The sequence below is a fragment of the Lodderomyces beijingensis genome, assembly GCF_963989305.1.
Source record: "Lodderomyces beijingensis strain CBS 14171 genome assembly, chromosome: 1".
Taxonomy (NCBI): Eukaryota; Fungi; Ascomycota; class Pichiomycetes; order Serinales; family Debaryomycetaceae; genus Lodderomyces; species Lodderomyces beijingensis.
The window spans coordinates 24,379-51,461 of NC_089970.1; the positions used below are offsets into that span (position 1 = coordinate 24,379).

General features: G+C 47.8%; 12 protein-coding genes across 12 annotated transcripts; 7 read left to right on the top strand and 5 right to left on the bottom strand. All coding sequences in view use genetic code 12, as the record gives it.

Moving 5' to 3' along the window:
* Nucleotides 1-430: 430 nt before the first annotated feature.
* LODBEIA_P00150 (uncharacterized protein) lies at nt 431-2,407 on the top strand (the record flags this gene model as incomplete). Its single annotated transcript, XM_066971394.1, has 1 exon — nt 431-2,407. The coding sequence occupies one exon, from the start codon at nt 431-433 to the stop codon at nt 2,405-2,407; it is 1,977 nt and encodes a 658-aa protein (XP_066826953.1).
* Nucleotides 2,408-3,266: 859 nt separating this feature from the next.
* LODBEIA_P00160 (uncharacterized protein) lies at nt 3,267-5,075 on the top strand (the record flags this gene model as incomplete). The annotated part of the gene is made up of 1 exon (XM_066971505.1): nt 3,267-5,075. The coding sequence occupies one exon, from the start codon at nt 3,267-3,269 to the stop codon at nt 5,073-5,075; it is 1,809 nt and encodes a 602-aa protein (XP_066826954.1).
* Nucleotides 5,076-5,320: 245 nt separating this feature from the next.
* Nucleotides 5,321-6,346, top strand: LODBEIA_P00170 (uncharacterized protein; the record flags this gene model as incomplete). The annotated part of the gene is made up of 1 exon (XM_066971616.1): nt 5,321-6,346. The coding sequence occupies one exon, from the start codon at nt 5,321-5,323 to the stop codon at nt 6,344-6,346; it is 1,026 nt and encodes a 341-aa protein (XP_066826955.1).
* A 1-nt stretch (nt 6,347) lies between these two features.
* On the bottom strand, nt 6,348-10,325 carry LODBEIA_P00180 (uncharacterized protein; the record flags this gene model as incomplete). The annotated part of the gene is made up of 1 exon (XM_066971727.1): nt 6,348-10,325. The coding sequence occupies one exon, from the start codon at nt 10,323-10,325 to the stop codon at nt 6,348-6,350; it is 3,978 nt and encodes a 1,325-aa protein (XP_066826956.1).
* Nucleotides 10,326-10,624: 299 nt separating this feature from the next.
* On the bottom strand, nt 10,625-11,056 carry LODBEIA_P00190 (uncharacterized protein; the record flags this gene model as incomplete). Its single annotated transcript, XM_066971838.1, has 1 exon — nt 10,625-11,056. The coding sequence occupies one exon, from the start codon at nt 11,054-11,056 to the stop codon at nt 10,625-10,627; it is 432 nt and encodes a 143-aa protein (XP_066826957.1).
* A 78-nt stretch (nt 11,057-11,134) lies between these two features.
* Nucleotides 11,135-11,440, top strand: LODBEIA_P00200 (mitochondrial 54S ribosomal protein bL34m; the record flags this gene model as incomplete). The annotated part of the gene is made up of 1 exon (XM_066971950.1): nt 11,135-11,440. One exon carries the CDS (start codon nt 11,135-11,137, stop codon nt 11,438-11,440), a length of 306 nt encoding a protein of 101 aa, XP_066826958.1.
* Nucleotides 11,441-11,501: 61 nt separating this feature from the next.
* On the bottom strand, nt 11,502-20,273 carry LODBEIA_P00210 (uncharacterized protein; the record flags this gene model as incomplete). Its single annotated transcript, XM_066972061.1, has 1 exon — nt 11,502-20,273. The coding sequence occupies one exon, from the start codon at nt 20,271-20,273 to the stop codon at nt 11,502-11,504; it is 8,772 nt and encodes a 2,923-aa protein (XP_066826959.1).
* Nucleotides 20,274-20,809: 536 nt separating this feature from the next.
* LODBEIA_P00220 (uncharacterized protein) lies at nt 20,810-21,595 on the top strand (the record flags this gene model as incomplete). The annotated part of the gene is made up of 1 exon (XM_066972172.1): nt 20,810-21,595. One exon carries the CDS (start codon nt 20,810-20,812, stop codon nt 21,593-21,595), a length of 786 nt encoding a protein of 261 aa, XP_066826960.1.
* A 28-nt stretch (nt 21,596-21,623) lies between these two features.
* On the bottom strand, nt 21,624-22,886 carry LODBEIA_P00230 (uncharacterized protein; the record flags this gene model as incomplete). The annotated part of the gene is made up of 1 exon (XM_066972283.1): nt 21,624-22,886. One exon carries the CDS (start codon nt 22,884-22,886, stop codon nt 21,624-21,626), a length of 1,263 nt encoding a protein of 420 aa, XP_066826961.1.
* A 1,026-nt stretch (nt 22,887-23,912) lies between these two features.
* On the top strand, nt 23,913-24,526 carry LODBEIA_P00240 (uncharacterized protein; the record flags this gene model as incomplete). Its single annotated transcript, XM_066972394.1, has 2 exons — nt 23,913-23,919; nt 24,117-24,526. 2 exons carry the CDS (start codon nt 23,913-23,915, stop codon nt 24,524-24,526), a joined length of 417 nt encoding a protein of 138 aa, XP_066826962.1.
* A 274-nt stretch (nt 24,527-24,800) lies between these two features.
* On the top strand, nt 24,801-26,078 carry LODBEIA_P00250 (uncharacterized protein; the record flags this gene model as incomplete). The annotated part of the gene is made up of 1 exon (XM_066972505.1): nt 24,801-26,078. The coding sequence occupies one exon, from the start codon at nt 24,801-24,803 to the stop codon at nt 26,076-26,078; it is 1,278 nt and encodes a 425-aa protein (XP_066826963.1).
* Nucleotides 26,079-26,151: 73 nt separating this feature from the next.
* LODBEIA_P00260 (uncharacterized protein) lies at nt 26,152-26,523 on the bottom strand (the record flags this gene model as incomplete). Its single annotated transcript, XM_066972616.1, has 1 exon — nt 26,152-26,523. One exon carries the CDS (start codon nt 26,521-26,523, stop codon nt 26,152-26,154), a length of 372 nt encoding a protein of 123 aa, XP_066826964.1.
* Nucleotides 26,524-27,083: the final 560 nt, after the last annotated feature.

Sequence of the window (27,083 nt, forward strand, 5' to 3'; positions counted from 1 at the left end):
CAGGAAATGATTGTGAATGAGCAAGTGCAACTACTGTGATTGGGAAAAAGGAGAGTCTGGCATGCAGATTGTTGCTATTGACACAGCTCTGCAGTTCCCCTTATGGCCATAGAGAGCTAGAGCTTTATGATACAAGTGAGGCCATATCAACGCAGTGCATGTCTTGCCTCCTGCCCACAACGAGTCGACGGAACCGATGGCACGTTCAACAATCGTATCTCAACATCCGCTTCGATTCCCGGCCATGAAGGTTTAAAAGCGTACGGTCGTGTGACTTGCCATAAAAAAGATCCCAAGTGGTAGTATCAAGAAAATGGAAAAGAAAAATTCAGTCTCTTTAAACAGCACCAGAATATTCATCTAGAACAGAACAATCTGTTGCAAACACATATTATATCCAAATACAAGTTAAGAAACCGCCGCGATTTCAATGAGCCTGGACAATGATAGAAAGAGGTCACCTGAGACAGACCATCTACCGTCAAAGAAAGCCAAGGTGCTAGATGAGCTCAGCACCGAGGGCCCGCTCAGCCAGGCCGACGTTGTCTATTTCAAAAAGGAGGCCATCTACAGACAGATGCTCAACTATAAAGAGCAAGTACTCAAATTGCAAGGCAAGGCGAAACGGCTCTCGATGGAGTCCGAGGGAGTCAAACATGTCATTACCGTGTTGACGGCATGGTACAACCAGATATTGGCGTTGTTTGACAATAACGAAGGGACCAATGAAGATGTGTTGGTGCCGTTTCCAGAATCAACGGATGACGAAAAGCTAGAACAGCTAAGACGAGCAGTGTCAAGAGCATTGTCGTCAACGTTGCCTCTAAACTTTGACGCAACAAAGCTCCAACAGTTGAGTTCCATCAAAAGCCAGAACCAGATACTAGCGAGGGAGAATGAGTCGCTCTTGGTGCAAGTTGACCAGTTGCAAAAGGAAATCCTTGGTTTGATCAACCTGCGAGAACGCAACGCGTCAAAGACGCTAAAGAGAGTCGACGACAGTCGGAAGGAAGTTAGTGAAGATGTAAAAGTCAAAGAGGAAACACCGCAGCCTGTGCCGAGTGGTGACCAAAACGGAAACTCTCGCGATGTAGGCGACGAGCAATGGGAGAAATTAAACTTGGAGCTTGAGCAGCTAAAGTCGTGCAACCAGGTGCTAAACAGTCAGCTCGAGGAAATGACAGGCTCGAATAAGGCCCTTTTGTTGAAAACCACCGCGTTGGAGAGCAAGATACACAACTTGGACGAGTCCGACTTGCAGGAGAATGTGATTTACAAAAAGATTGTTAAAAACAACCAGTCCTTGCAGGAGCAGATTAGCAAAGTCAGCAAACTAAACACGGTGAATGTCGCAAAGTTGACCGAGTTTGAAGAAAAACACAACGAGCTCAAAAGCTTGATAGAGGCTGATATTGTCAAGGAGAATGAGAGCTTGAAGCAGACCTTGGCCAAAGTAGAGCAGGACTTGGTCCGCGTGAGAACAACACGCGACGAGCTTTTGGGCAAAAATACGTTGCTATCCAAGCAAATTGAAGACCAAAAGACTGCCGCGGCACTTCTCGAGTTGAATGCGGTGTACTCAAAGAGGATCGATGAGCTCATCCAGAGTCGAGTTGAAGTTAGCGGAGATGCTAAAATCGAACTCCTAAATAACGAAATTAAGGAAATCGAAAGTGCATTTAAGCAAACCAGAGAGTTTGCTATGAAGAAAATGTCCACAGCAATAGACCACGAAAACCAAGTGAAGAAGCTAACAATTGAAAAAAACAAGGCGGACCAGAAATACTTTGCATCGATGAGACTCAAGGACTCGCTCAGCAGTGAAAATAAGGTATTGAAGCAGCAAGTTGCCAAGTCGCAGGATTTGGTAAAGAGTTTCACCGAGCTTGAGCTGAACTATCTCAACAAAATCGAGGTCTTGACAAAGTCAATTGTCGACTACAAGATCATCAAGGAAAACTCGTTGCAGGATAACTATAACTTGCAAGATAGTATCAAAAACTTAAACGTCATCAAGGACTCCCTAGAGAAAGATGTGGAACGAAAAGAGGCCAAGATCGTTTCCATGACCACGGAGGTGGTGGAATTGAAAGACCAATTGAACAAACAAAGCTTACAGTTGGACTCACTAAGAAAAGAGTTTGCAAACGCAGAGAGCTTAATCAACAAGTACCGAACCAACAACACCGACTCAATCATCCAAGAAGACGAGCAACAGTTGGAGGCGTTGCGGTCGATTGCAAAGTGTTCGGTGTGCACAAAGAACTGGAAAGACACGGCGATAACCGTGTGTGGGCATGTGTTTTGCTCCAAATGCACGCAAGAACGGCTAGCTGCGCGGTTGAGGAGGTGTCCCACTTGCAACAAAGGCTTTTCCATCAATGATCTTTTAACTGTTCATTTATAACAATTGACGGAATGCGTTTTGTATCAACATGTAATAGTAAATGTGAAGAGTAACGAGCAACGTTGTATCAGTACTGAAAATAGTTCAAACTCTCTACCTTACCAAGCCAACACGCGTATGCATCTGGTGTCGACAGAAAAACAAAATAAAAAAATAATCTTGCTGGCTCCTTTTTTTTTTCCCCCACTGAATCGTCACCCATAAGTTTGTTGCCTCCAACATGTATCGCCCAGCCCCTACCTAGATAACCTAATAAATGCAATTACATAGTCAACAGTGGTGAGGTACTCCGACAGATGTTACTAGGCTTGAGTTTTGGTCGGAAAAGGTTTAGTACTGGCACCAACGGTACAGCGCACACGATGAATCTTTTAATCATGTGACCCATCGGTGAGAAAAAAAAAGTAATAGTCAACAGGGAGTCTACCACGAAATACCCCCCCTCAGCTGAATTTCAAGCTTGGTTTTACTATTGGCTAATCCACCAGCCCCGAGAGAATGACACCGCCATGAGAACTACTTTAAACAAGTACAGGGCAAGGTGGCAAAAAAAAAAAAGAGACACCAGGGGATATAATTTTTGTCTTCTTCCACGGTAAAGTCTATACGTTGGAGAAGGTGGCGTTGGAACTTTACAAGTAAACGACTCAAGAGCGAGAATTGCGACTGGAAAAAAAAAAATTAAAAAAACAAACAACATTGAGCCAGCAGTATAAATACAATTCAATTTTTCCATCGATTTTTCACAACACAGGTACAAAGGAGAGAGATAGATTTTCACCACCATTTGAAAAAAAAAAAAGAAAACAAAAAAATAGGGACTTCTGCACATGGCAAGATTTCTACAATAGAGTCCATCATGTCCACCGATCACGAGTTTCAGTCGCCGGAGAAACGGAAACTAGATGAGCGAGAGGAAGATTCTGCTGCCGAGGAGGGCTCGAAGAAGCAAAGGACTGAAAATGGACAAGTTGAGGAGACTGTGGAGACGGAGGAGACAAACGGGAATGGAGACTCAAGTCAGGTTCCTGATCAGCAGGAGGAGGCTGCAGCAACCACGCAGCCTACTGCAACCACCTCACCTCCTACGGCTTCTGCTCCCACACCCGCAGCCAAACCACCAGCGGAACCAGATATGGACAACTTGCCCGCGGATCCCATGCCTGCCCACCAATACAAGTACGCCCTAACTACAATCAAGGGCATCAAGAGATTAAAAGACTCCACCCCTTTCCATCTCCCAGTCGACACTGTCAAACTAAACATCCCATTATACTACAACTTCATAAAACGCCCCATGGACTTGTCCACTATAGAACGGAAGTTGCACGTGAAGGCCTACGAGAGTGCGGAGCAGTTCACCAGCGATTTCAATCTCATCATTGAAAACTGCCAAAAGTTCAACGGTGAGGCTGCGTCCATCTCCAAAATGGCGTTGAACATCCAGGCCCAGTTTGAAAAGCTCATGCTCAACATGCCCCCGAGGGAATTACCACAGGGAGTCACAGAAACAAAGGCAGTGTCTCCCGACATCAACAAACGAAGGGCGGACTCTGTTGCCGCCGCACGGCCAAGAAGAGCGGTGCACCCACCGAAATCAAAAGAACTACCTTACGACGTGAGGCCTCGCAAGAAAAAATTTGCAGCGGAACTAAGATTCTGCGCGCAAACCATCAAGGAGTTGACGTCGAAAAAGCACTACAACTACAACTTTCCCTTCTTGGCGCCCGTGGATGCCGTAAGCTTGAACATCCCCAACTACCACCAAGTTGTCAAGGAGCCCATGGACCTCGGTACCATTCAGTCCAAGTTGACAAACAACCAGTACGACAGCGCAGATGATTTTGAAAGAGACGTGCGGTTGGTGTTTAAAAACTGCTATGCGTTCAACCCCGAGGGAACCGAGGTCAACATGATGGGCCACCGCCTTGAGGCCGTGTTTGATAAAAAATGGGTCAACAAACCGGTGCCCGAGCCAACACCCCCCGCTTCAGAAGTGGAGGAAGAGGAGGTGTCGAGCGAGGAAGAGGAAGAGATAACCGAGGCCATGATTGCCGACGTGCCCGCGATCCAGTTTCTCGAGAACCAGTTGACGAGAATGAAGAAGGAGTTGGACGAGATGAAGAAAGACCACTTGAAAAAATTGCGCGAGCAGCAAGCGGCTAAAAAGAAAAAGAAGAAAGCAGCACTGTCGACTGCCAAGCGCGGCTCAAAGGCGAAGCGAAAGGAGTCGTCGGTGCCGCCCGTTAGCCAGGTGAAACTCACGCCGCCGCAACCGGTTGTCACATACGAAATGAAAAAACAGGTTTCCGAGGTTGTGCCTACGTTGTCCGACAAAAAGCTCAATGCGTTGATCAAAATCATCCAGGACGACGTGCAAATCAGCAACGAGGACGAAGTGGAGTTGGATATGGACCAATTGGGTGACTCCACGGTGTTGAAGTTGTACGACTTTTTATTCGGCGAAAAGGCGGCAGTCAAGATCAAAAAGAAGGGCAACAAGTCGGGAACCAATCTAGACGAGTTGGCGCATTTGAGGTCGCAGTTGGCATTGTTTGACGAGGGCAACGGGCATGCGCAGACAGAAAGTAACGGTCTTATGGGTATCAAGCATGAAGAAAGCTCCGACGACGATGCCGTGTCGTCTGAAAGCTCGGAGGAGGAGTAGTGAGGCCAGGATGCGGGATCTTTCTTCTCTTGTTTTTCTTTTTTTTTTTTTTTTTTTTTGGCTTCTATATACTTGTATTATTTAAAGAAATTTCCATCAACTGCTTATCTGTAACTTGCAAATTGAAAATATTCTAGAGTGGGACTCTACTCACGTGACTGTACCTAAAGCTGGTGTAGCAGATCATCACTTGTGTATTTGCACAGATTTCATCTCATCTCAGCTGCAACTGTGCAATTCCCTCAATGACAGTTCCCTCGAGACCGGCAGAGAACAGGCCCACGGCGATTATACAAAGATGCAAACTAGAGAACCGGCCAGTGTGCGTCGCAGGCCCCATGGTCAGGTACTCCAAACTCCCATTCCGTGAGCTATGCCGGTTCTACAATGTGGATATAGTCTACACGCCAATGATACTAGCTCGTGAGTTTGTCCGCAACGATATGGCTCGGTATTCGGACTTTACTACAAACGCCCGGGACCACTGCGTCATAGTGCAAGTGGGCGTCAACAACGTGGAGGACTTCATGAAATTCATCGATATGATCTTGCCGCATGTGGACGGGGTTGGGATCAACTGCGGATGCCCCATAAAGGACCAGATCCGGGAAGGGATCGGGGCTGCGTTGATGAGCGAGCCGCATCTCGTGGCAGCGATGATCTCAGCGGCCAAGGCCAAGTACGGGGGTTCTGTTTGCATTGACACAAAAATCCGAATACACAGCGACGTGAATGAAACCATCGAGTTTGTCAAGATTGTGGAGGCTGCGGGCACCGACATCATCACCATCCACGGCCGCACAAAGACCACCCGGTCGTCCACCCCTGTTGACTTGGACGCAATCAAGATGGTGAGGCTGCACATTAAAACGGTTCCTGTGATCGCCAACGGCGACTGCTTCACATTGGACGATTGTCGGAGAATCGCAGCTTATACCGGTGCCGACGGTGTCATGTCGGCACGAGGGATACTAGCAAACCCGGCACTTTTCACGGGTCAGGACCAAACACCCTGGAGTGCAGTCGAGGTGTTTATGGCGTTGACCACGAGCTACGGCTTGCCATTCAAGTTATCGCAACACCACGTACTGCAGTTGTTGGAAAATATGCCAGTGTCGAAAAAAGTGGTCAAGAGAGTGAATGCTGCGAAATCGATGGTGGAGATGATTGATGTGTTGGACACATACTTTGTGCTAAAGAGAAAGCATGAGAAGGGATATGCATGTGCTGTGGAACCTAGTTGGAAGAAAGAAAGCTTGAATATTACATAAGTTACATTTCGGCTAGTTCGATGTTCATGATTGGCACACTTTTGGTCTTGTTGTCGATTTTGTAGATCCCCACCAACTTTTGCGCCAACTCAAACATATTGTTCCGTAAGGAAATGACGATAAACTGGGCGTTTTTGGTCCTCTCCTTTATATAGTTTGCCACAATAGACACGTTGCGAAAGTCCAATGCGGCGTCGATCTCATCCATCACATAAAGCGGCGTGGGTTTGTATTTGTGCAAAGCAAACACCAATGCCAACAGGCTCAACGTCTTTTCGCCGCCAGACAAGTTGGAAATGTTTTTCCACGACTTTTTCGGCGGCATCACGCTGAACAAGATGCCCTCGGAAAAGGGGTCCAAGCTGTCCACCAACTCCAACTCGGCGTTGCCTCCCATGGTGATCATCCGGTACATGTCCTTTAGTGTCGAGGAGATGTCGCTGAATCCTTGCATGAACTCGTCGAGTCTCTTTCTCTTCATATCCTCGCAGTAGTCGCGCTTCTCGTCTCGATCGCCAATGGCTTTGTTTAAATCGTCTTTTCTCTCCTTGCACTCTGCGAGTTTGGTCCCGTACTCCCTCAAGATCTCGACATCCACACGCACAGTCGACATGTACTTTTCAATCTCTTCCACTTCGGAGTTGACAGCGTCAATGTCGATGTCGTCGTCAGACTCGTTATCTAATAGTGGCGTGGTATATGTGGACTGCTCGTGGTCCGGAAGCCAGTAAATATAGGGAGTGAGGTCCCGCACCGGTATCGAGTCTAGAGCTTGCTCGTTCTGGGCGACCAAACGCCGCATCTTTTCCAAATGTCCCTCTACTTTCTCCAATTGGTTCTTTATCTCAACCTTAAACTGTTCAAAGTCAGCAATCTCGGCCTGTTTCTCCTCAATCTCCAAACGCGCTACTTCAAGCTGCTCATCCTTTTCTTGCTTTTGCTGATTCAACACCTCCATTTGCACTTCCAAAGACTGCATCTGTTCCACCACCACGGCTTGTGACTCTTTCAACTCCTTGACCGCCGCTTCCAACTCTGCCAAGACCCGCGTTTCTTCGTCAATGTTTCGCGTGTGCCGTTCAATATCGCTTTCCAACTTCTTCACCGCAATTCTGTCCCCACTGGTCTTGTCGTTGGTTATAGAAATCTGCTTCTTTATACTATCAACCGTGGAGCTTTGCACTTTTAAATCGACACCTCCCGCCTCCATGATCTTCCGCTCTAGCTCCGAAATGCGCGTTTCCGACTCGGCCATTTCAGATTGCAATATGGATTTCTCCCGGTGCAACACGGCTAGCTGCTCGCGCTTGTCCGTAATCTGCGCTTCAAAGGGGTTCGTGGCGTCCATCTCCTCTTGCTCTATGGACAAGGTTCTCCTCAACTGAGCAATCTCTTTCATCTCTGATGCAAGCCCGGCAATGTCCAACTTTAACTTTTCAAGCGCCCGCCGTGTTTCCGGCTCGAGCTTTTTCACCTGCTTTAGCGCGGCCACGCTCTCGTTATACTGCTTGCTCGTGTCATCGTACTTGCTCTCCAACTCCGATATCCGCCCCCGCAACAGCTCCAAGTCCAGTTCCTCAACCTCGTTGGTATCCTCACTGCGCGAGGACGTCAACTTCATGGCCCCCTTTTGAATATAGTTGCCACCGCCTGACATTGTGCCAAAAGTGTCAATCACTTGCCCATCCAAGGTGGCCACCTTCCACCGTTTAGCACCGTAGGCGACGGCCTTGGCCTCTTTCAAGTCGGGCGCGACCAACGTGTGGAACATCTTGCTAAAGAATGCCGGTGCAAATTTCGAATCAAGTGGGTCAACGAGGTCAAAGAGCCGCTTGACCTTGGATGGGTCGCCAGGCGTGTTTATCGGGGACAAGTCAAACTTGCTCAACTTGGAGAGACATATAAAGCTAGCATATCCAAGTCGGTTTTTTCGCAAGTACTCGATGCAGGCCTGGGCGGTTTCAACGGAATCGACAACCATGCTGTCCAAACCTGGGACCGCTGTTGAGATTGCGACATCATATTTTGCGTCAATGCGGCCAAGGTCGCCTAGTCGTCCGTGGAAACCTTCAACCCTGCCGGACTTTGCCAATTTGCTTAGAGATGCTAGCACGCTGTTTTTGTTTTCCTTGGATTGCAAAATAGCAAGCGAGTCATGGAGCTTGTTTTTGTTCTTGGAGATTTGCAGCTTCAACTTGTCCAACCCGGCTTTTAACAAACTGGTCTGCTCCTCGCCGAGAGCCCACTGCTCGGTAATCTTTTCCAAGTCTCGCTCCTTCTGTTGATACTCTGCTTCCTTGGATTTACCCTCTGCTTTGATATCTCTGAGCCGTCGCTTGCTTTGCTCTAGCTGGGTCCGTTTACTATTCATTTGGCTCTCGAGCATGTTGATCTCTGTTGCAACCAACTGGGCTTTGCTTTCATTCTCCTTGATTTTGGACGTCCACGGCTCCAACCGTGTCTGCAAGGTTTCAATCTCCTGCGTAAACACGGAGGTCCTCGCTGTTAGCTTTGCCCTCATCTCGGCCATCTTGTCCTCCTGTGCCAGTAATTTCAAAGTTAGCGTCTCAATCTCGGTTTTGTACTGTGCAGAGGAGTTGGCATAAGTGGATAAGCTCTGCTTTGCCTTGTTTAAAGATGCAGTCAGCGACGCCACGGATTTGTTTGCTTTCCTGATCTTGGCGTCCATGTTTTTTGACTTTTCTTCAAAAGCAACGTTTTGCTTGTTCAAGTCCTTGCGTTGTTTGCTCAAACGATCCATCTCAGTGGTCAATCGCTTTAGCTCCTTGGTGGTTTGCAGCTGCTTTTCCTTCTCGGTGGTGATCTGTTTAGTGACCTCCGCGACTGCTTCTGTTCTCTCCTGCAACTTTCCCCTCAACTCGCTTGCTTCTTGCTCCTCCTCTTGCATCTGCAGTCTGTACCGCTGTGCGTTGCAACGGAACTGGAGCCCCATCAAGTGGTTCAATTTCCGCTCGAGGTCCAAAAACTTTAAAGCTTCAGCCTTTTTCTCCTCCAACAAACTTTTGTCCTTTTCCACAAACTCCAACCGATCTGACTTTTCCTGGCATATAGTGTTGAGCTCTTCAATCTCAGTGGTTGTATCTTCAATCAACTGCTTGTACTTGGTCGTTCCAATAATGTCTTCCAAATACTCAAGTAGGCCGTCTTCGCCCTCCTTCTCGGCCTTTGCCTTCATTTGCGCTATGGACTCGACCTCGCCTTGAAGAATCAAAAACCGCTTGTGCTCCAAGTCAATGCCTTGTTTTTTCAACAATGAGGTCACCTCGGTGTATGTGCTCTTCTTGTCGTTGATATAGTACGCCGACTGGTTGTTCTGGAACGCTTTTCTGGAGACGACCAAGCTTGAGTCTGGTACATTACCAGCTCCTTGAAGGATGGGGTCGCCATAGACCATCTTAAAGTGTATATCGACCTGGCAATACTCCGGCCGACTGGTGCCCGAGTTGTGTATCAACTCGGATATTTTTCCCTGTCTCATTTTGCTGGCTTTGAATCCAAACACAAATAGCATCGCGTCAATGACGTTGGACTTGCCACTGCCGTTGGGGCCAACCACTGACGAGAATGAGGAGTGGAAGGGCCCGATGAGCTGTCGACCGGCGTACGACTTGAAGTTGGTCAAGGCCAACCGATCAATGACTAGTCGAGGCTTTGTGGGAGTGGCGCACGTGGTTTGCAGCGGGTGGTTGACCACCGACGGCAGTGGCTCTGGCATTGGCGTTCCGTGGCTAGCTTCAGCAGTTTCTGCACCCTCAACATGTTCTGCGAGTGGCGCATCAATTTCCACTTTACCGGGGTCTAGCATATTTGTTGGTCCTTCATTGCCTTCATGTTCCTCTCCTTCCGCGTCCTCACTTTTCGAAGGAGCCTCGTCTTCATGCTCGCTTGCGGCTTTATCCGACTCATAATCGCTGTTGTTGATAAACGAGTTGTCGCTGGCGTCGAGTTTCCTTTTCATCCGGGAGGAGTGAGGTTGTAAACATAGAGCAGCAGTTTGGATGTAAGCCTGGTTCAGGTTGATTTTGTTGCAAAAACTGATCCCTACGCGTCAGGCAGAGGTAAACAAGAGACAGAGATTTTGCGGCAAATTACACGACTTTTTTCAAGGAACTGCTCATCGGTGCACCACCAGAGTGTGTGCCAGCCACCCAATGCCAAAGCTATTGCTGATCTAGCTTGTAACTTGAAGCCTATATAGTCTTTGAAACTGAGCTGCGAGCGACCGCTTCCGTATCCCACGCCATGACAGCAGAATTTCTATTCATCAAACACAATCTTTTTTTTTTTAGCGCCATCCTCGATTTCAGCGGCACTAGAAGATGTCGCCATTTTATCCGACAAGAGCGGTGGCAAGCCTCGTAAACTTCTCTGTATTCGCTTCAACTGCGATAACTTAGCCAGGCTTTCCTTGTCAGCAGCAAACCCGGTGCTCTGGTTCTGCTCCTGCTGCGTTATAGGGTTGTTGTTGTGCTCGCTAACGGTAATAAACTGGGACACGAGTGCCTCTGCTTTGCTATCCAGGAGCAGCACAGTGGCGTCTATGTGAACAGTTGTTGGTGAGTTTAAAGTCGAAGGGACAGCTCTTCTGCTGTCGCCGTGGAGCCCTGGCATTGTCTCTTGATGTTGGAGCAAATGAGTAACGTGCGGGTTGGTGATGATAAATACGCTAAAAAACTCCTTACCGTACATTGCAGAGAGAGTGGAAAAAAAATCACCATCCAGATCAGCTCCGCACCATATCAAGGTTCAATTCAACCCCCAAGCGTCATGTTGCAACATATCCTCAAAGCACAGCTCAGCAACGTGTTTAGACAGCCCGGTCATATTCCGCGGCTTACACAAGCGCTCCCTCGGCAGCTCTCACTCACCCAGCCTGCAACACCAACTATTTCACCGTTACAGTCGTTGCTCGGCCTTGTGCAAAGGAGATACAAATCCAGAGGAAACACGTACCAGCCAAATACGTTGAAGCGGAAAAGAACATTTGGCTTTTTGGCCAGACTCAGAACAAAAGGCGGTCAAAAGGTGCTTGCCAGAAGAAGAGCAAAAGGAAGATGGTTTTTGACTCACTAGATAAAAAAAGCTTACCATGTAAATACGAAATAGATGGAATAAAAAGACCTCATTTTTTTTTTTACATTTTGCCCAACATTTTCGAGTACTGCGTTTCCACCTCATGGACCAATCTCTGGAGGTTGACAATAACCAACTCATGGGTAAAGTTGGGGAACTTGTCTCTGTTTAGTCCAAACCACTCCAACGGCGGTGTGGCATTGCCCAACTCTTTGAGCTGGGGTGCTTCTATTATTGGCGGCGCAAGAGGCGAGTATCTGTATTTAGACTGGATCTCAACCTTTTCCATCGTCTCCTTGATGGCATTGTCTATTTCCTTTGTTGAGTCCCCCTCGCCCAATTGCTGTTTAAGCGTTGACAACGCCGGCGGTTCCTCTTTGACTGGCGAGTCAAACTTTTTCTGTATATTCTGCTTGTACTCAATCCTGGTGGAAAGTGCACTCGAATGAATGTTGTACATTTCGCGGATAAAGTTGACTGAACCCAAGTTCCACCGCACTGCAACTGTGCCTCCAAAGGAAGACTGGAACAAGTACTCGATAACGTTGCTTTGGCCCTTTTCAAATGTCCGCATGGAGATCTTAAACGAGGGAAACACAAATATCGTGCCGCCCTTTGCCTGCTTGGCAAAAGAAACAAACTCAGCAACAGTGCACGTTTCGATAAACGTCTCTGGTGGCGGAGGCATACTCGAGAGCGAAACTGTTAGATCGTTAAACTTCAAGTCCAAGTCATTTGAGATTCCGTAGCCGTACTCATTTTGTTGGAACTTTGCCCGCGATTCGTCCAACTTGAGAACGAGAACCTTGGTGTTGTCCATGGACGATGGGTACACGTGCACAAGCAAATGACCGATGGACACCAATATCTGCGTGTCTAGCTTCTTTACCGTTTTCAAGAGGGAGTGCTTCAGAAACGACCTCGACGGCATCCTTTGGCTTATCGACTTGCCTCGCGAGGAGTCTCTGAGGATCTCCTTGTAGGAACTTTTGTTGTCCTGGTTCATGCGTGAAATGGTATTGCCAATGTCCATAAAGTTCGACGCCGTCAACGAGGTCAAGTATATCTCGAGCGCTTTGAACTTGCTGACAAATATCAAGTGGTCCTTGGTGAGGGCGATTTCATTCTTTTTATTGTAGATGTCCATTGAAAAGCCGTCGAGGTAGGCAATGGCAATCACATGGTAGTCAAAGGACATCTTGAGCAGCAACTCGGCAATACCCGCCGAGATCAACACCAAGGGAACGTCCAAGGTCTCTGCTCCGCCAATGTTCCATTTGATAGCGGTGTGCAAATTCACGTTGCGCACAAGCAAGGACCCGCCCAACCTGCCCTCAGCGGAGAGATCGATCTCGTTGATGCCCGTCTTCAAGTCCTGCGACCAGTCCTGGGATTTCTTGGAAACGGCCCAGAAGTTGCCGATGACGAGTCTGAAGATGCCCAACGCTTGGCCAAAGTCGACTTCAACGTTGACCTTGTTTGTTACAAAGACCACGACCCAGGGAAATGCATAAGTTGTCGACACCTCTCGAAACTTCATAGCAATGTTTTTGTTCTGCGCCAACTCCGAGGAAGTCGAAGCTGTTGCAGCATGGCCTCCCGGGTGGTGACTCTCATCGTCGTGGTGATGGTCGTATAAGTGCTTTGGAAACCAGATGTCTTTGAACAAGTCCACATCTTGGTACTGCTTCACGTTGACGTACGCATCTGCGTTGGTCACGCAACCGGTGGAGAACATCCCCCCAGCTCGACCAAACTCGAGCACACTCAGGAGCAAGATTCTCTCCATTTTCAACGACGCGCTGATGTCTCTCGAGTAGACGTGCTGAAGCGATGCGGCAACACCGTCCATGAGCACTGAAAAGTGGAGCGATTTCCCCTTCAGGTCGTTGGAGCCAATCTGCACTAGGATCCCTTCAAGTCCAACAACTGCCGCAACCTTCGCGGTGGGCTCACAGCTGAGTGTAAGCTGCTGCCTCTCGATCCTTATCGCTATGTCAAACGCAAAGTCGTCCAAAACAAAGCCATCGCTGCGGCTCACCTCGTTCGAAGCCTTGCTAGTCAGCTCCTTGTCCTTGCCAGATTCAGGTTTGTGCATCGACTCCTTGATGCTGGAGATGATGTCCACGAGCACCGGCACACACTGTGGAAATAATGTGTTTTCGGAAGAAGAGGTCACCAACTCCCCACTAAGCTTTTTCTTGCCGTTTAAACATTCAGAAAACTTGAAGATGGTCTTGATGGCAGGAGCATGCAAAAACAACGACTTTTTCTCCCCAAGATCCTCGTCCTCCATTCTTGATATCAACACATTGGAGCCTGCAAATGTCGAGACAAACTCGACCGATTGGAATGGGATTTTGAAGTCTGATGACGGTCGCGCCGGCTTGGGCTCGGACGCCTTGTCGTCGAATAACCACGACTTTCTCTCCATATACTTCTGGATTCGCGATGCGGAGCTCGCAGATTTCTCAACAAAGGTGCCAATCGATGTCGACACAAACTGCACATCTATCTCGTCTCCATTGAGCGACAACCGCAAATGCTTGGACTTTTTATCCTGCTTCTCTATCATGTAGATCATCTGCAAGTTGGGCAAAAAGGCTCTATTCAAACTGGTTCTTTCAGACCGTGTGCTGTAGAAGTCATTGGCCGTGCCTCCATGTGCTAAGGAGATGTACGCCCCCATCAAGGTGAACTTGCCCAAGCTTTCCTCGGTGGCTGCAAAAAACTTTTCTGCGCCGATAATGACCCCGGGGCAGTCCTTTGACCGGTCGTTGAAAAGCCAGCCCATGCAAAAGTTGTAGGAAAGGAATTGAAAAGCGGAAAATCGGGAGTAGATGGCCATCTCGACGCTGTTGCGAACTTGATCCTGTCTGGGCTTTGGTGAAGTTTTTGCTTGTTTTGGAAGCATTGGCAATATATCGTCTAGTATCTTGATGGACGCAATCACAATAGATTCAGACAAGGCAACACGGCAAAACTCCGACTCAATCTGCAAGCTCTGGCGTGTGTTTCTGGAGTCCGTGTCATTGAACAACCGCACAGCCAAGTTTAGAGCAATGATGTTTGACAATGCCAACGGGATATTCTTTCCCACCAAGCTCACTCGGGACGCTGGTATCACAACGTCCCCGTAAGCAGGCACTTCCTTGGCGATGGGCAAGTTTTCCAACTCCTGGACTACGGAAATGTTGCAAACGTTGAAGCTGGTGCCCTCGACGCTGAACCCCAAGCTTGCCTTGTTGAAAACAGCTGCCAACTCCAAGTACTCTCCCTTGAACTTGAGCCTGAATAGATGGTTTGTCTTGTTTTCATGGCGGGCTCCCTTGCCATCGGAAAGCAAGGAGTGTAATTTGGCAAGCTTTTCTTGCAATTTGGGCATCTGAAATGACACAAATCTCATTATCCGAGTGACATCTGCAAATCGGAGCTTCAAGTATCCGATGGAGAGTTCCGACGAGAGCAACATCAAATCTTCAGCACTTTCAACACCGCACAAGCTTACAAGCTCGGTGGAATGGAGTTCGAGTACACTGTGGCGGTCGATGCAGAAGTTGCTCTTGAGTCGCTGGAACTCAACTCGAGTAGAGACACGGCCATCTTTCATAGTGGTGCTAATCGCAAATCCCGTGAGGGCACCTGCAAAGTGGAGCGGGTCAAGCAAGTCTATCTTCCAGACGATTTCCTTGGCCTTGGCAGTGCAGCTCAAAAATAAAGGCTTTGCAGGCGGCGACGACTTTGGAGATCCTGAGTCCTTTGATGCCAACCCTTTTACAAACGGGACGTCTTCCGCCATGAGTACTTGCAACACTTGCATAATTCGATCACGGCGACTGACCAAGCTGGTTCTTGTTCCCTCTGTCTCCACGTTCACCTGCATCAGCGACCCTAGTTTCACAAACACCACGTTTGACTTGTAACAGCTTTGCGTAAGCATTTGCTCTTTCATGGCATGTAGTGCCACCTCTAGCATTTCAATATTCGACACAACTTGCAACCGTGATTCCGAGTCATCCTTGTGGAACATTGTCAAGCAGTTCCTCACGCTGAAAGTACCTGCAGCGTTTAAAAGCTCAACTGATTGGTCGAAATGATCAACTTTTACCGTGACTTGTATATGACTTTGCTCCTTGGCTCCCTGATTCGAATGATGTGATTTTGTGGCGAGATCACCAAGGTTGAGTCTCGACAATGACTGGAGAAACGTGTTTGTGATTTTCCCCTCATAAGAACCCACGCTCAACGCTGCGTTGATACCTTTCTTTACATCACCCTGAGGTGGCAGCAGAGTCCCCGTGCAGTAGATGTCGCGCAACCGAAAGTATGCTGGCTCCTCAAGGCTTGCGCAATGGACCGAGACTCTGTGTATGGATGTGACAAAGTCAACCTGCAAAGGCGTGCTTTTCCCGGCTCCCTTGAATATTCCTTCCAACATCTGCCGCCGCTGCTGCGGGTTCGACTCCCACGCTCTCCAGTTGGAAAAATACACCCACACCTCTTCAAGCGCGTTTAGCGAGAGGCCCTTGTCGCGCAAGTTCTCCATCGCGTTGTGCAACCAACTACTCGGCAAGCTCCGAAGGGTGTGTCGCAACTTTGCCACGATCTTCCAGCCGTCGGAGTTCCGCATGTGGTCCTTCTTGGATCGCAATATGTACGCCGGTCGCGTGAGGACATCGGGGTCGTGATCGATTGCATGTTCAACAGAGGCCAACGTCAACTCGTGGATAAGCTTTGCCTGCAAGAAGCTGTTCTTTTCGATAGTGTCGAGAATCGTCAAAGCAGGGTTGATGGATTGAAGTACAGCCTGACAAGACTGAATTTGATTGCTGATTTCAGCCATGTCAACTTCGAAACTCAAATAGTTGACATCAGCGGAGCCCACGATACTGCCGTCTCTCACGTCAGCCCACAACTCTAGGTCCCTAGCTTCCGCCACTATTGCCAGGTTCTTACCCTCTTCCCCGAGAGATGTCACAGAAACACACTCAACGTGGACTGCAAGCGACAACTCCTCAGACTGTGCATCATCCACATCCTCTCCCGCCAAGAAGGCCTTTTGGGAGACTGCGGCGGAGAAATTGGACAACACCAATTCTAGCCTTTTTGCTGCGCCTCCTCTTTGCATACTAGCAACATCACTACCCACATCCATCGACAAGTGCACTACACACTCGTGGTTCACCACGCGAAAGTTCTTGACCGACTGGGACAACTTCTGCATTGCGTTCAATGACTCAATAGTGGAGACTTCGATCTGGTCCATGAGCGACTCCATGCTGACATCCGCCATGACCTTCGTCATCAAGGCAAACACTAGCGAAAAAACCTCGGGACAAATGTAGGCTTTGAGTGCGCCAAGCTCCACAATGATATTGTCATACTCAGTGTCTGGTTCCACCACATAAGAAGGAGTAAAGTCCTCGCTGTCATAAACGACTGTGGGATACGTCTGCTCACCAATCGGGCAGACATCATCAACACTGCTGTGCAAAACACTACTACTGCCGCTTTCAAGAACCACATCAGCAGTAAACTCCGTCAAAGGGATGGCCACTTGTGGGAGTGACAACGAGGTCATGAAGCTCCCCTTGTTTGCGTCGTAAAACCTATCCCTGTACTCCTCGGAAAGCAAAAAGGGGGCGCGGTGGAAAGGAGCATCGCTATTGCGCATGTGAAGCTGTTGTATCGCTCGACGGCCCATCATGTCCTTTTTCTGACAGATGTTCACCAAGGTCAACGACGTTTGAAGGTAAAACACTAGCTTCATATCGCCGTGGCGGCATGTTGTCAGTGCCTTGGCTGTGATGCCCGGGATCGACACCGATAGTCTGTTTGAGTACCGGTTGTTGCTCATGTCATTGTACGACAACAATAAATCGTCCATCTGGAACTCCAATAGGCTCAGCACGTCGGGTCTCAACTTGAATAAAAATCTCGGGCAGCGAAATGAAAAGTTGGCTGCATCAAACGCAGGTGGGAACAACTCACCCAACGCGTTTTCATGGTCCAGCAACCCCGATCCGAAGTTTGAAATCCCCGCTTTTAGTGCCCTGATGATACCGGGGTCGCCATCAATCACCCACTCGCCGCTGGCAAAATCCCATTTACACCAAAAGGTCAACTCGGTGGGAGGTATGCCAAACATTCTGTGCGAGTGGACGCTGAATCCGTCGACGTGCATGTCGGCACGAGTCGCGAAATGGCTCTGTGCGTATTCTCCTACATCTACAAATGGCATTTTTTCATCAAAGTCGTGGACCACGGTGCCTGAAACCGGGCTAAAGTCTGCTTGCATGTCCATGTAGTAGTTTGTGAATCGAAGGTCAACGTCCAACATGTCAAAATACAATCCCACATGGGACCGGCAACTGTACAAATGCTCAGGCAAGATGATCAACCCGTTTCTCACCTGGAAAGTAAACAACACATCAACATCGTTTTCTACTTTGAGCATCCCCCAGTAACTCTCGTCCTTGGCCGGTGCCTTGTCCTCCTCTGTGGCTGTGCTTCCACCTCGGTTGTTGAACTCCTCAAACGTCTTGAAATGAATGTGGTCTCCGAAATAGTTTTCTCGCATCGTAAACAAGTACCTGATGGCAAACCCATAGAATATCAAGCACACTTCATCACCAATGCAGTTCATCTCCACGCAGTTGGACGTGTTGATCTCGACGCCGCTGTAGAACGTGTAGGCCCCCGAGACCTCGAAATGACCGCTGCTGCCAACGAGAATCGTTTTCGCCATGAATGCGTTCACTGTGTGCCAGGGCGGTATATGCAAATTCAAGTTGAACTTTGGCGTTGAGACGTGGTAAGAAACTGTAGATTTTTTGGTGAGTGAGCCATACATGGGGATTCCCACAGTACAGTCCATCTGTTTGCCTTCAAAGGAGAGGTACTTGTTGTTGCTAAAGTCCAAAGGGTGGTTTATGATGTTGTTGTCGTTGACATTCAAATATAGCTCGTAGTTGATTAGCTTCCACTGGATGTTGTAGACAAATGGTCTAAAGTATTCGTACGGGAGCGGCTCGCCTGATGCAAAGTCAGCGAATAGGTCGGAAAATAGCAAAAGGTGCTCTCGCAACAAAAACATCCTCGCATTCAAACTGACCTGGTCAAATGTCCAGGTGCATTTCCCGTTCCACAGCAACGGGAGGCCAATGTCGGCGCTAATCTCGTGGGAGTCGGCCAAGAACAACACATCGTGATTCACCGATGTCCGCATTTCGGGCATGTTGAAAACCATCTTTAGCCGGTTCGGCCACTTGTCCTCCTTGTCGGTGACGTACGAAGTGAAAACACCCACGTTGGACCCTTCGCCGAGCTTCAACTCGATCCACCCAAACGGCCGGCCGGTCTTGGGCACTCCCAGGCTGATGTAGTCATTGTCTTTGCTCGGTTCGCGAGTGGGCACCCGCACGACCAAGTCGTCCCGCACAATAACGGCAATCTTGAAACCCTGGTATTCTCTTTTCTTGCTCCCTTCTGAGGCCACGCCTGCATAGTTTGGTGTTGAATCTTTGGCTAGCGGAGGAAACAACATGTCTTGTAGGGGTGCCCGCTGTTGGTCGGCCCATGGTCCATAATGTATAGTCCCATGGGAGATCTCAATCTCGAGACCTGATTCAGGCGCCTCCCCCGAGTCAATACCAGTTTGCACACCGGGGGAGTCATAATAGTAGATGAATCGTGTCATGGTGGAGTCTAAGATCAAACTGTACTTGGCATACTGTTCCTGGTTTGTGCTCATTGGCGACAACACCTCTGGTTCTTGAAACTCGCCTACGTACCGTTTCAAGCCTCTCCATTGGTTGTGCGGTAGGTCGACTCGTGAAGCCTCGCGGCCCTGATCGAGTCTCTTGCGCACCCATTGCATGGCACGAGTGAATCTGCGCCATACTTTATACCTCTTCATGTCTGCGTGACTCCTTTGGGACTTGTCTTTGGGGTGAGTGTCGTATCTATGCTTGTCGTATCCGAGATTTGTCTTCATTGCGATCTGGAATTGCAAAAACTGAAGATCGTGGAGTAGTCTGTAGGGGTCTAGTGAGTTTGGTGCTTTTGACACGTCTATTGATCCCCTTGCAGATTTGAACGAGGCCACTAGAATAGAAGGTGTCACGACATTCCCCAACACAATGGCTCCCTTTTTGACTCTAATCTCCAAGGGCAATACCCAGAGAAACAACATCAAGGACCTGCTTTTGGACTTTCTGACAAACTCAATCGACTCTCCTTCCTTGTCGTTCCGGTGCGAAGCCGAGCTCTCACCCGAAGACGTTGATGTTGACGATGCAAACGATTTTTCCGTCTCCTTTGTTGCTGAGTTGTCACCCGTTTTCAAAATCTCAACAATGTTGTCAAATGCCTCCGTGCGGTTGTAGATGAAAATCTCCAACCCATCCACAACCATAACAAACCGAGACGGCAGCTCGTCGTTTTGCTTTTGCGTGACTCCGCCAACTTCGTAGTCGGTGTCCCAGTAGTAGTTCGAGAGCTTGGTCAACCTAAAGAGCCAGTACCTCCAGGTCAAGGTTACGTTCAAAATGGAAATAGTTGCATCGCTAGTTGTGATGGTGAGGTTTTTGATGAATATCCTGCCGGCTAGCGGCGAGATTTTCATTGCGTCCACGCGGATCCTGGTTTTATACGCCGTCCAGAGTATCAACTTGAATAGTAGGGAAAATAGGAAACCCAATAGCTTGTGGAAGTAGAAGATGAACCCGAGACCCAAGATCAACGCTAGCACCCAGTCTACCAAGTAGATCCAAAAGGACACCTTAATGGTGGACGTGGAAGTGACTGCTATAAACTGTGATTCAAATGCCATTATCGGTGAGGTTGGAAGAGGAATGCTGTCGCATAGCCTTGAATCGCCCGAATCCCTGGTGTTGTATGCCGTGGAAAAAGGATAGATTGGAAGACGGGTTTTCTTTACCCTGGTGTTTGTAATGTAAAAGTCTTATTTGGAGGGCACCAATTAGCTTGTGATGAGTGTATCTATCGCCATACGACACTTTTTTTCCGCTGAATTCCGCGGTAAACTTTGGGAGAAAGGGAAGAACAGGGAGCAGCATTTGGCCGTGGTGTGTGCAATGGTTGGTTTCCACCACTACTGTTGCAGAAGAAGACGATATGTGTACCAGTTTAGAACGTGTCCTCACCATAATGGTGCTGTATATGATAGTAGTCAATGACTTGCTTGTTGTGTAGTCTGAAAGATAGATAGTGTTGTCTATGCTATATCAGTTGTAGTAGTGTGTTTTGGTGGTGCGCGTTTACAGCACGAAATATCAAAACAAATGTCACAGCTTTGATTACAACCTGCGTTTCTTTCACCACTTACTCCTTCATTCAGCCACCATCATGTCTCACAGAGTCTTTGACAACTCCGAGAACCGGAATGTGATTAGGTCACGAAATAAGCAGGAAAACAACAACACCGCAAACACCCAAGTCTACAAACGAGTGCCGTTGGGTGGTAAGAACCAAAACATCACCAATGTCGCATTCAACCGCTCGAAATCAACACTTGGATCAAACATATTCAATCCGCCCCAGTTGAGTAAATCAAACTCAACGTTGGGAATACCATCTGCTGCTTCATCTTCCTCGTCGGTGTTGGTCCATCAAGATGATTCGCAAGCGAAGCAATCGCTGCTACTGCCCAATCGAGTTTCCAAAAGAGTAAACCTAGAGCCAGTATCAGACAATACAGCTCTTGTCAAGCGGTCGAGGTTGGACGATGAGCCATGGACAGACTCTTTGATTAAACCTCAGTTGCCACAGAAGGGTCCTGCCGGCAGAATCGGGTCGACTTTGAGGACAGACGCGCTTCATGCGCGAAATCTTGCCCGTCCCGCTGCCAACAACATGGACCCGGTGAAACAGTGCCAGCGCGTTAATGACATCGACAGATTGGTTGAACTACATTGGAACGACGAGATCGAATCCGTCCCAGAGAGAGCACCTAGTGCAGTTCCCAGACTATTTGACGAAGCAGAGTTGCAATGCTTCTCAACTCCTAACAACACTGATAGCGATGCGGTAGATGTAGGAGAGATGACCATCGAGGTGGATATAGAAGAAAACCAGCAAGAAGAAGGGGAACTCGGGTTGAACGATACCGATTTGCAAAACTTGTTAGATTAAATAATGCGGTATCCTATCTACAATGCTATTATTGTTGACTACACTGTGGTGAGTATTCTCTATAGCCCTCTTCGTGTTCTTGCCTCGTTTCGTATGATGGTAAATCAGCAGGTTGGAGAATTGTAAAATCAGTGATTAGATTGACGTTTGCTTCGGGAGCTATTTGTGCTTCAGCTGACACTGGAAGGACGTTTCTGATTTTTATCATGTCGTCTCTCTCCAAGCACCAATTATCCCTGGGGAACTCAATTTCCGGTTTGAGATATAAATCGCCATTGGACTTGGCCGAAAGCCACGAGGACGCTCCTCCTCTAAGAGGCATTCCTTCTCCTGCAATCTTGATGAAGTCATGAGGTCTAATGACTTTCCCCGCTGGCGTGCAAAGCTTGATGCTTCTCCCATCCAAATGAATAACCACCTGCTTGGAGAATCCTGTCAACGCGTCTGCGAGGGGCAATGTGAAACTGGCGTACAAGTCATTCCCCTTGCGCTCAAACGTTTGATGTTGCTTACAAGCGTACTCTAGTATCACATCTCCGGCAATCTTTCCCGGGCACTGGTCGCTCTCGCCCTTTTTCCGAATCACGCCGTTATTGGGAGACCCTTTTGGTATTTCAAACTCGAGTATTTTAGTCTCCTCAGTGACTCTGGCTCCGCCGCACTGCTTGCATTTGTCTTTGGTTCTGTGTATTTTCCCTGTCCCACTACACTTGACACAGTCAACATAGTGTTGCGAGACAAGACCAGGTGCCACTCGTTTGATTTTGCGAATGTGGCCCTCGCCATTGCATATGCCACACGTCTTGCTCACCACGTTTGACGACCTGACTCCACTGCCTTTGCAGCTGGTGCAGATGACGTTTCTGGTTGACGTGGTCCGCACGGTCTTTCCCATGTACAACTCTTCGAGGGTGACCTCCACCTTGATTTTTGCATCTTCCGTTTTGGCCTCGTTGTGTCGAGCTTGGCCGTTGCTGAAAAAATCGTGAAAATCGTTGCCGTTGTACTCGTTGAAGCTCGCTCCGTAAAACTGCTCAAAGGGGTTTGAAGCGTAAGTTTGGCTGGCATCTGTACTACCAAACTGGTCGTACCGATATCGTTTCTCTTCATCGATGAGTATTTCATACGCATACGAGATCTTCTTAAACTGAACTTCCGCCTCCTCGCGTTCCGTCCCCGACGCTTTATCCGGATGGTACTTCAAAGCAAGCTTTCGGTACGCCTTTTTGATCTCGACGGCGGTGGCATTTGATTCAATTTCTAGTATCTCATATAGGTCTTCTTCCTCCATAGTTGCATGGGTGGAAAGGATCAACAATTAGCAGTGGTGGAAAATATATTGCAGAATCTCGCTCGCTGCGATGTGATTATCCACCCTCTGGAACCTTGCAAAAACCCTCGAGATATGACTGAGAATGAGACAAGGGGCAACTGGAAAACAGAGGCCAAGTGCAATACAGAGCAGATGATGTCAACTGTTTTGACCTTCAAGTTCAACTATAGAAAAACACCTAGATATCAGCCTCAAGTGGGATAAAAAGCAGCCAAAAAAAAAAATGGAAAAGCGACAATTGCAGGATTCGAACCTACGCGGGCAGAGCCCATCGGGAATAGCTTACCACCTGAGTAGAAACCTGCACCCGACTCCTTAAAACCACTCGGACAAATTGCCGAATGTACCAATCCGGAAGGTTCACAGCTGCTTGCAACCAGATTCTGCAATAATACAACTTTCTGGCCCTTTGGTGGGTCCTCGAGACTTGATTTCAATGGGATACATCATTTCTACAATCTTGGGATTTTGTTTTATTTTCGTCCAAATTTTTAGGCAAATTCGTACAAGATTTGGTATAAACTCAACAAGTACAGGACTTTGGCTTCTTTCTATCAATCTCAAGCGATGGACTCATGATAGTATCAATCCTGGGGTCCTATGTACTCTCTATTTTTAGGGTTGCCTCAGTTTTTTGCACCCAGTTACCTTACAATGAAAAAGGAGCGATTCTGACTTTATTTTGCCAGCGTTTCCCGAGATGGAGAAAACCAACTTCTCTAAAGCGCTACTGAGGTAACACAAGAATCGGCGGTTCAACAAAGATCTTTTTTTGCCTTCTTGTATTCACTGTTGTAGCCCAGCAGGCAAACAGTGCTGGTATACTTGAGGAAAATGCAAAATTGGATCCACTTGCGTCGACAGAAAAAAAAAAAAAACTAAACTCAGCCAAACCAGCAAGTTTAAACACAGGATATACAATCTAGTTCTTACTAGCACAACCACCACTTCCAAAACACTTATTTACATAGAGCCGAATCAATCATGGTATGTCTTGTAGTCGAATTGGTGAACCCTCTACTACAACTGCCACCATCTCCCTTACAACGTCATTTCTAAAATTCACATGCTAGCATAGGATACTAACCTTCATTATCTAGTCAAGATCAGGGTATGTCCAATGACTCCACTCGCTTCAAAAAAAAAAAATGCCACAAGCATACTAACATGTCCCATCCAGTGTCCAAGTTGCAGATGAATCGTTAAAAGCATTCAATGAATTGAAGTTGGGCAAAAAGTACAAGTTCATCATCTACACTTTAAACGACGCCAAAACCGAGATTGTGGTTGACGAGACGTCCACAGATCCAGAGTACGACTCGTTCTTGGAAAAGTTGCCTGAAAACGAATGCAAATACGCTGTTTACGATTTTGAGTACGAGATTGGCGGCGGCGAAGGAAAGAGATCCAAGATTGTGTTTTTCACTTGGTCGCCAGATACCGCACCAGTGAGAGCCAAGATGGTTTACGCATCGTCAAAGGACTCCTTGAGAAGAGCCTTGAACGGTGTTGCTGCCGATGTCCAGGGTACTGATTTCTCAGAAGTTGCATACGAATCGGTCTTGGAAAGAGTCAGTAGAGGTGCTGGGTCCCATTAAATGGAGATATTTAAAGGTATTATTACAGGATTTGATATTCTTTTTCTTTTGTTACGAAACAGCTCTTCTTGGTTGGAATTGATTTCAAGTGTACCTAAAGTCGCCAAACCTGCCAAAAGCCCTGTCTTTGCGGGAAAATTCCGTTAACCTCTGGCGGCCACGCACTCCTGAAATAATATCAGTTGCGGGTCAAGCAGAAAAGTCTGGGTCACAGCTTTCCCAGGTTAATATCTCTAGTCTACCTCCTCCACGCCGAGGGAATAAACAAATTAGAATGTCGACCAAACTACCGCGGGCGACGTTGGCGCAGAAATTACACGTGCTCGACTACTTTCATCAATCCGATAGTCCCCAGTTGAAAACCGTCGACAAGTTTAAAGAGCAACTCTCAATTTCAACGTCGTCGTTAAGTGAATGGTTGAAAAACGAGCCAGAGTTGCGTAGGCGGTACAGCGAAGCCAAGTTCAAATCGTCCAAGAACGCCAAGCGCAATGCAACGTTCAAATACGAGGACATCAACAAGGCCATGGACAAGTTTGTCCAGGAACGACTAGCAAGGAACGGTCCAATTAGTGAGCCCGTGCTTCGCGAACAATGGGCGCGGTATGCGCAACAGTACGGAGTAGACGACCCCAAGCGGTTGCACAGCTTTAGTCACGGCTGGTTAAGTCAGTTTCGAAAGAGACACGGGATAAAGACAAACAAAGTCAACAAGGAAAGGGGGAGGGTCTCCAAGTATACACAGGGGCAAGGAACTAGCGTAAGCCAAAAGTCACAAGAGCCGGGATCCGGCCACGACGGATTATCACCCCCCGCTTCAATATCGATACATCAGGGGGCCGACTGTCCGATTGATGTTTCTTATACGAGTACCCAGTCTATGACTCCCAGTGAGTTCAACCATGCGGCAATGTTTCGAGTCGAAACTGAAACTACTGAGACTGCAGAAACTCGACAGGCAAGACCGCCCAGTGTGGATGCAGATCAGGATATGGATGCAGATTTCATGTGCAATCATGAGGAAACGCACCATCATCAGAGATCAAATCACAAGTCAAACTTGCACGGGTCGGGAGCCCACTCGCAACTTGCAAACGCATCTCACCCAGCACATCCTGCTCAACTTGATCTATCTAGAAACGGGTTCGGTGTGGAGCTCCAATTCGAAAAGACTGAGAGGTCAGGGAGGGGCCATCAGCAGGGACAAGATCTCCACACGTCAACTCTCCGCTCCTCGCAGGCCATGGCACATAACAATGTCTCAGTACCGCAACGCGTTTCCTCTCACCAGATGAATCAGTTGACACCTAAATCAGCAAACGTGAGCAACCGCGTGCCGAGAAGCAACGGCCCGCCAACAATCGTAGATGTCGAAAGGTTCATATTTGTTACGGGCGACAAGTTCTTCCACAACCATCAGCAAAGCTATCCCAACACGTTTAAATTGTTTCAAAAATTCAAGGAGTCGTACTTTGATGAAAAGTACCTTGCTGAAAGTGCAAGTGTGGACCAAATTCAGAGCAGCCACAGCGATCCAACTTTATCTGAGTAGGAAGTTATCATCTAAGAGGTCAACAACTGCTAGTGGTTTCGTCTACATGTGTGATTTGAAAAAGTGACATGCATTATATCGAATTGGTGAAATCAATCTCATCATGAGCAAGCTCGACATTCAATCCAGGCTTAACGTTAATCGGCTGCTGGCTTTCCAGCCCCTTGACGGGATCCAATTTGCATTTGCAGGTGCTGCACAGCCTGGTGCATTTTGATATTTTAAAATCAACAAGATCAATCTCTTGCAGCTTTTGCGTGGCGGTGTTCATCTCGGACACGAGTCTTGTCGGTGGAAGGATAGGTTTCTCTGGAGTTGCGTTTGACTCCACTTGTGCGCTTGTGCCAGCAGCTTGCAGGTTAAGCAGGGTGGATTTGTTGATCTTGGTGTTTATAGCAGCATTAGCTTCGTCGTGTTTGGCATATAAATAGTTCCGAAGTGCCATCTTGCTGTAGTTATATAATTTTTGACGATACTGTGATTGGCCTTGAGGTGCTGCAACAATTGGCAAGCGCATAACTCCGATGTATGGAGTTGGGCAGATTGGCCTATCAGTAAAGACCAGTATATCCAGTGCGTTCTACTTTTCTATTCCAGCACACCACAATTCGAAATATACAATACTTCTGATGTTCTTCTTTATGGTATATATGTCCCCATCAGCTATCATCGCTGAGAAGTGCATTGCTATCGTCTTTTACTCCACCTCTTGGTGGCTGTTTTATAATTTTGCAGCATACTGTCCGTTTTCCTCTTGGTTTTTCCTGTGCTGCATACACGCAAAACAAGAGTGGCCTGATTTCTGCACCTTTCATCATACCACCATGCCCCTTACCGATTGCATCGAAAGGAGGTTTCTGCATTTGCTCCATCTGACAAAAGCCGTTTCCTGGATAGGCATTTCGTCTTTAACGAGATATTTTACAGCAGGTTTGAAAACACTGACCCGTCTGATATCATTTCCCACCACTTTAGTTAAACGCATTACATAATACAAAAGACGAA